This window comes from Mustela nigripes, chromosome 2, assembly GCF_022355385.1.
Source record: "Mustela nigripes isolate SB6536 chromosome 2, MUSNIG.SB6536, whole genome shotgun sequence".
NCBI lineage: Eukaryota > Metazoa > Chordata > Mammalia > Carnivora > Mustelidae > Mustela > Mustela nigripes.
Genome location: NC_081558.1, coordinates 151,262,139 through 151,269,630, shown reverse-complemented (window position 1 = coordinate 151,269,630; position 7,492 = coordinate 151,262,139). Strand labels below are relative to the sequence as shown.

At 39.7% G+C, this 7,492-nt stretch overlaps 1 protein-coding gene across 1 annotated transcript; it reads right to left on the bottom strand.

Moving 5' to 3' along the window:
• Positions 1-6,288: 6,288 nt before the first annotated feature.
• LOC132010557 (peptidyl-prolyl cis-trans isomerase FKBP3-like) lies at positions 6,289-7,492 on the bottom strand. The gene is given in 2 exon segments (XM_059388352.1): positions 6,289-7,067; positions 7,270-7,492. Coding segments are annotated over 2 exon segments (714 nt in total). The 3' UTR covers positions 6,289-6,576.

Here is a 7,492-nt window from a genome sequence, read left to right as displayed (position 1 = left end):
GCTACTCAGCAGTAAAAACAAAACAAAACAAAAAACTACTGATACATGCAACAACATGAATGAGTCTCAAAACATTATGTGGAATGAAAGAATCCAGACACAAAAGAGTACTTAGCTGTACGATTCTGTTTATATGAAGTTCAAGAACAGGCAAAATTAATCTACAGAAATCAGAGTGGGGACACCTGGGTGGCTCAGTTGGTTAACAGCTGCCTTAGGCTCCGGTCATGATCCCAGCATCCTGAGATCGAGTCCTCCATCAGGCTCCTTGCTCAGCGGGGAGCCTGCTTCTCTCTCTGCCTCTGCCTGCTGCTCTGCCTGCTTATGCTCTCACTCTCTCTCTCTCTCTCTCTTTGACAAATAAAATAAGTAAATAAAATCTTAAAAAAAAAAAGAAATCAGATGATTGCCTCTCACTGGGGTTATTGACTGGAAAAGAACACAAGAAAGCTTTCAGTGGCCATGGAAATGTTGCATATATTGATTTGGGTGATGGTTACATGAGTGCATACATTTGTCAAAACTCATCGATCTGTATATTTTATTCATATAATTAATTTCATTCAGTAATTAAAATAAATTAAACTCATTCAATAATACATATTAAAATAAACCTGTATATATTTTTAAAAGACAGGTGGATATTATTATTTGAGACCACAACCAACATCCTTTCATATTTGCCACTAAATGGAAAATACAAGAAAATGCATTAATGGTTGTTCCATTTGTCTTACTGTTCAACTCCTCAAGAAAGCACTCAAATCAAAATAATTGTGTTTCTGATCTTGTTCTGGTCCCCTGTGGAGGTAATCTGAGAAAGCTCCTTGGAGTTCATTAGAAGTGTTTCATTTTCAAGAAGTTTATCAAAATGCAGAAGAAATCAGTAATGGAAGAGGTAATTTTTAAAAAGGAAAAATGTCTTATTCATCCCAGCTCTCTTCTAAAATATTTTTCAGGGTTTTACATGTACAAAGTCTTAGAGCTGCCATGAGTCATAAGATGGAGATTTTAGTGTACCCTGCAATTCCTCACTGAACTCTAATCACCTCAATGAACAACACCAACTCGGAATTTTTCTAACAATAGGCTTAAAACTTAAGGATAAAAAATATGGACTAGGATCATTTCCATACCTTCTGCTTTCAAAACCACTTGACAACCCTGAGCTGTAGTGCTAGATTTCTGTCAGCAGATAGCCTGGAACTGAGGTCTTGTGAGTGGGTACACACAGACCTCTTGATAAAGCTTAGGGAGTGCTGGAGCCCTCCCACCTCCACTGCAGCCCTGCTGTTAGGTCCTGGGTGGATGCAAAGCAAAAGGAATTACCCTTGAAGTCCTGGTGCAACCTCAAACCTGCATCTAACCACAAAAATGCTCCAGATCCTTCCAGCTCAGCTCAGACCTCCCCTCTGCAAGCTCCATGCACATGGACCAGGTGGGAGGGTGCCCAAGTACTCCCCATAAGGCCTCCCAAAACACAGTGGTCAGGAAGGACTAGTAGGATCAGCTCCAGCATCCAGGCCAGCACCACTCCCTGCTTCAACTCTCAGGGCCTGGCCACCACTGTCGAGTTGCTGAACCATCAATCTCATCTGGCCCTTCATTCCTCGCTAAGTCTGAAAACACAAGAAACCCATACTTTCCAGGTCACCTCACATTCTCTCAAATCTAACCCCAAGTAGTTCTTTATGTCTCCTTTTATTCACTCCTCCTCGACTCCTCCCAAATTCTGAACTTCCTTTGTGCCTTCTGGTAGTTACCCCAACAAAATTTCCTCCATTCTCATCTTTGAAAGTTTCCTTCACTTTTTTTTTTTTCAATTGAAGTATAGTTGACACACAATATGACATTAGTGTCAGATGTACAACCTAGTTATTTGACAAGTCTCTACATTATGCTATGCTCACAAGTGTAGCTAACATCTGTTGATAAGGAAAAGCTGTACTCTAAGATGGCTGACCAAACCAGCAAGGGAATTCCAGTCCCTGTCCCAAAGCCCTTCCAGGTTCTTCTTTCCTACCCTGTTTCTTGCACACACCAAAAGTACCAAGTATGTGGAAGTAGATGGGTATAAATTCCCCTCCCTACTTGTGCTCAGGGCTCAGACCTTTGGAGAATAATCTTGTCTGAGCCCACTGTTGTTAAATAAACCTCCGGTCCTCCCAAAGTCTCTGAGCGTCGCTTGGTTCTTCTGCCAGGATCCAGTCCAGGTTCATAACATTGTCACCAAACAATGATATCATGGACTATATTCCCTATTTCATACCTTTTATCCCCATGATTCATTGATTTGATAATTGGAAGCCTGTATCTGCCACACCCCTTCACCCATTTTACCCAATGCTCTACCCCAGTCCCCTCCGGCCACCACTTGTTTGTTCTTTATATTTATAAGAGTTTGTTTCTGCCTTTTGTTTCTTTGTTTACTCATTCATTCCATTTTTTAAATTTCACATACAAGTGAAATCACATAGTATTTGTCCTTCTCTGTGTGACTTATTTCACTTAAGGTAATACTCTCTAGGTCCACCCATGTTGTCACAAATGGCAAGATCTCATTCCTTTCCGTGGTGAGTAATAGTCTCCTGTGTATAAATACCACATCTTTATCCATTTGTCTATTGATGGACATTTAGTCGTTTACCTCTCTTGGCTATTGTAAGTAATGCTGCAACAAACATACCTTTTTGAGTTAGTATCTTTTTGAGTTAGTGTTTTCATTTTCCTTGGGTAAATACCCAGTAGTGGAATTGTTGTCATAAGGGAATTCTGTTTTTAATTTTTTTGAGGACAGAAGGCCTGGAACTGAGGTCTTGTGAGTGAGCATAGACAGACCCCTTGATAAGTCAAGGGTCTATGTCATCCCAGTAGTTCATTTTTGCTTTTGCTTCCCTTGCCGAGAAGGGACATCTATGACTGATGTCAAAGAAATTACTGCCTGTGTTTTTTTCTAGGAGTTTTATGATTTCAGGTCTCACATTTAGATCTGTAATCCATCTTGAGTTCATTTTTGTGGATGATGTAAGAAAGTGCTTCAGTTTCATTCTTTGACATGTAGCTGTTCAGTTTTCCCAGTACCATTTGTTGAAGAGACTGTCTTTTCCTAATTATATATTCTTTTTTTTTTTTTTTTTTAAAGATTTTATTTATTTATATGACAGAGAGAAATCACAAGCAGGCAGAGAGGCAGGCAGAGAGAGAGAGGAGGAAGCAGGCTCCCCGCTGAGCAGAGAGCCCGATGCGGGACTCGATCCCAGGACCCTGAGATCATGACCTGAGCCGAAGGCAGCGGCTTAACCCACTGAGCCACCCAGGCGCCCCCTAATTATATATTCTTAAAAAAAATGTTTTTTATGTATTTATTTGAGACAGAGAGCATGAGCTGGGGGAGGGGCAGCAGGAAGGGGACAAGTAGACTCCTGCTGAGCATGGAGCCCAATATGGGGCTCAATCTCAGGACCCCAAGATCATGACCTGAGCTGAAGTCAGATGCTCAACCCATGGAGCCACCCTGACATCCCCCTAATTGTATTTTCTTGCCCCCTTTGTCAAAGATTAATTGACCATATGATCATGGGGTCATTTCTGGGCTCCCTATTCTGTTCCATTAATCTGTGTGCCTATTTTTGTGCCAATACCATACTGTTTTAATTATTGCTGCTTTGTAGTATACCTTGAAATCCAGCATTGTGATATCTCCAAGTTTTGTTCTTTCTCAAGATTGCTTTAGCTATTCATGGTCTTTTGTGTTTCCATACAAATTTTGCTATTTTTTTGTTCTAGTTTATGAAGAATGCTTTTGGAAAAAAAATGCTTTTTGGTATTTCAGATTAAAATCTGAATCTATGTGTTGCTTTGGGTAGTTATAGGCATTTTAGCAATATTAATTCTTCTAACCTATGAGCATGGTACATATTTCCTTTCATTTGTGTTGTCTTCAATTTCTTTTACTAAAGTTTTATAGTTTTCAGAAAACCAGTCTTTCACCTCCTTGGTTAAGTTTATTCCTAGGTGTTTCATCCTTTTTGGTGCAATTGTTAATTGAAGCATTTTCTTAATTTCTCTTTCTGCTACTTTACTGTTAGTGTGTAGAAGCACAACCAATCTCTGTGTATTACTCTTGTGACCTGCTACTTTGCTGAATTCATTTATGAGTTCTCATAGTTGCTTTGTGGCATCTTGAGGGTTTTCTATGTATATTATCATGTTCTCTGCAAATAGTGACAGTTTAACTTCTTCCTTACCAATATGCCAATATGGATGCTTTTTATTCCTTTTTTATTTTGTTCTGTTTTTTGTTTTTTGGTCTGATTGCTGTGTCTAGGGCCTTCAGTATTACGCTGAATGAAAGTACAGAGAGTGGAATCCTTGTCTTGTTCCCAGTCTTAAAAGAAAAGCTCTCAGTTTCTCACCATTGATGCTAGCTGTGTGTTTCTTATATTGCCTTTATTATGTTGAGGTTCATTCCCTCTAAACCCAGTCTGTTGAGAGTTTTTATCATGAACCGATGTTGAATTTCTTCAAATGCTTTTCTGCATCTATTGAGATAATCATCTGATTTTTATCCTTCATTTTGATAATGTGGTGTATCACGTTGATTGATTTGTGACTATTGAACTGTACTTGCATCTCCAGAATAAATTCCACTTGATGGTGGTGCATGATCTTTTCAATATATTATTAAATGAGGTTTGCTACTATTTTGAGGATTTTTGCATCTATGTTCATCAGGGATATTGGCTTATAATTTTCTTTTCTTTTTTTAGTGTATTTGTCTGGTTTGGGTATCAGGATAATGCTGGCCTCACTACAATGTATTTGGGAGCTTTCCTTCCTCTTGTATTTTTTTTTTTATTAAAAAAAATTGAGGAGAAAAGGCATGGACTCTTCTTTTAGTATTTGGTTGAATTCACCTGTGAATCCATCTGACTCTGGACTTTTGTTTGTTGGTCGCTTTTTGATTACCGATTCAATTTTGTTATTACTGGTTGGTCTGTTCGGATTTTCTTTTTTCCTGATTCAGGCTTGGAAGATTTTATGTTCCTAGAAGTTTATCTGTTTCTTCCTGTTGTCCCAGTTTGTTGACATATACTTTCTTATATTAACATCTTATAAACCTTTGTATTTTTGTGGTGTCAGCTGTTCCTTCTGTTTCATTTCTGATTTTGTGTATATGGGTCCTCTCTCTCCTTTTTTTTTTTTTTTCCTTGTTAAGTCTGGCTAAAGTTTACCTATTTTTGTTTATCTTTCCAAAGAACTAGCTCTTGGTTTCATCCACACTTTCTTATTCTCACTGAAACGTGTCCCTCCCTTGAAGACCCTGCTTCTTCTGCAATCTTCCTGCTCCCTCATATTACTGAAGCCGGCAATGTGCAAAATGCCTTCATTTCTTTCTGCTGCTGCTTCCCTCCCAGCTCTGACTCTCAGGTCATTCGACCACCAGTCATCACAGTCTTCCCAGTCACTCTCCTTTGTTCTTTGTAAATGCTAGCCCCGTTCTTTGTCAGTTTGTCCATCACTTCCCTTTGGGTAATTCTTGGTGATTTTAATCTTCACATGGATGATGCTTTGTACCCTTGTTTCTAAATTCCCTGACCTCTTCTCCTACAGTGATCTGATCTTTCCCTCCCTACCTTGGCCACTGACTCCAGTGATCATACCCTTGAGCAAAATTCCTCAGAAGAGTAGCTTATACCAGCTGCCTCCAATTTACCTCCTTCCATTCTCTACTGAACTGACTAATAAAGCTTTCATCATACCACACCATTGAAACTGCTCTTGCCCAGCTCTCCAGTGACCTCCGAACTGCTAAATCTTTTTGAGTTTCAATATTTTATTAAAATAGCACATTTAACCAGTTAACCAAGACTATACTAACTATCTCTCCCTGGCAACCCCCCACCCCCAGAATATGCGGCACAACACAGGAGTCAGTTCAAATATCCTTGATCATGAGAACCCACAGAAATATAAACCATGTTATGTGGCTAAACACTCTGAGGGCCTCTCCTTGCTCTTAGGACAGAGACCAAATCCTTAAAAGGATGGTTTGATTTTTAGCTGTCCCTGCAGTCTCATTCATGGCACTCCACTGGTCTTTGACATTGAATGGGCTGCTCCTGCTTCTGGAAATGCTCCTCCCCCCCCTTCCCTTCAGAACAACATTCAGTGCCCCCTGAACTGGCTGGCCAATTCCCCTGTCTTGCATGGTCATGGTATCACATAAACTCTGCTGGATCACTTGACACATGTGGAGGATTTCCCCTTTTTTTTTTTTTTTTTGACACTGAATATGTTTTTATTGAGCCTTTTAGTTTACAACAGGTAAAGGAAAGTCATTTCTCCTTAACCAGTATTTTACATAGCTGTAGTAAAATATTTCAAACTTTAGGGAATTATAATGGATTACGTATATTAAAAGTTGGGGATTGGATAAACAATATCTGAGCTCTTGAATTTTCCAGTCGACTCTTCCCTTACAATAAGTAACCAGCTCTAATTAGTTACATAAGTTTCTTCAAGGCAATGTTTTATTGTTGCTGATGTCATTATATCTGAAGCATTGCTGCTATTTCAGTCAATATCCACTAATTCTACTTCAAAAATGAATTTTGCATTTGGTGGAATTTTGGCATCAGGCTGTCCTTTCTTTCCATAAGCCCATTCTGGCTCAATCTCTAGTCGAGCCTTTTCTCCTTTACTCATAGATAAGACTGCTTCATCCCATCCTCCGATAACTTTGCCTAGTCCAACCTTAAAACTCAAAGGCTTGGCATTTTTCTTCTTCTTTGAACTCGTTTGAATATTAGTATCAAAAACAGTCCCATCCTGTAGTGTTCCTGTATACTAGCAGTGAACAACATCACCCTTTTTGGGAAAGTTGGTTTTATCTCCTTTTTTAAGAACAGATTTTATATATTTTGGTGGACCCTCATCCAGAGTCTCTTCAGACTTGGTTTCTTTGGGTTTATCTTCATTAAGCTTCACATTTTTCACCTGTTCAGACACTTTACTTATACTTTCCGTACCCTTGAAACGCTTACTTTCAAAAAAATGGTTGTAGGGGCGCCTGGGTGGCTCAGTGGGTTAAGCTGCTGCCTTCGGCTCAGGTCATGATCTCAGAGTCCTGGGATCGAGTCCCACATCGGGCTCTCTGCTCAGCAGAGAGCCTGCTTCCCTCTCTCTCTCTGCCTGCCTCTCCATCTACTTGTGATTTCTCTCTGTCAAATAAATAAATAAAATCTTTAAAAAAAAAATGGTTGTAGGCTGTAACCAAATGGTCCTTGTTAGCTGTCTTGGCCACATTTTTAATGTTTCCTAATAACTTATGTTCTGCAAGAAACGAATCTGAACCATGGTCCTGTAGAAACTTGATAATGTCCTTCTTAGGTAGCTGCTCACTGCGCAGCTGCTCCACGGTCCAGGCCCGCTGTGGCACGGCCACCGCCGTCTTCCCCCGCTGCCTCTGCTTTACTCGAGAATCACACAT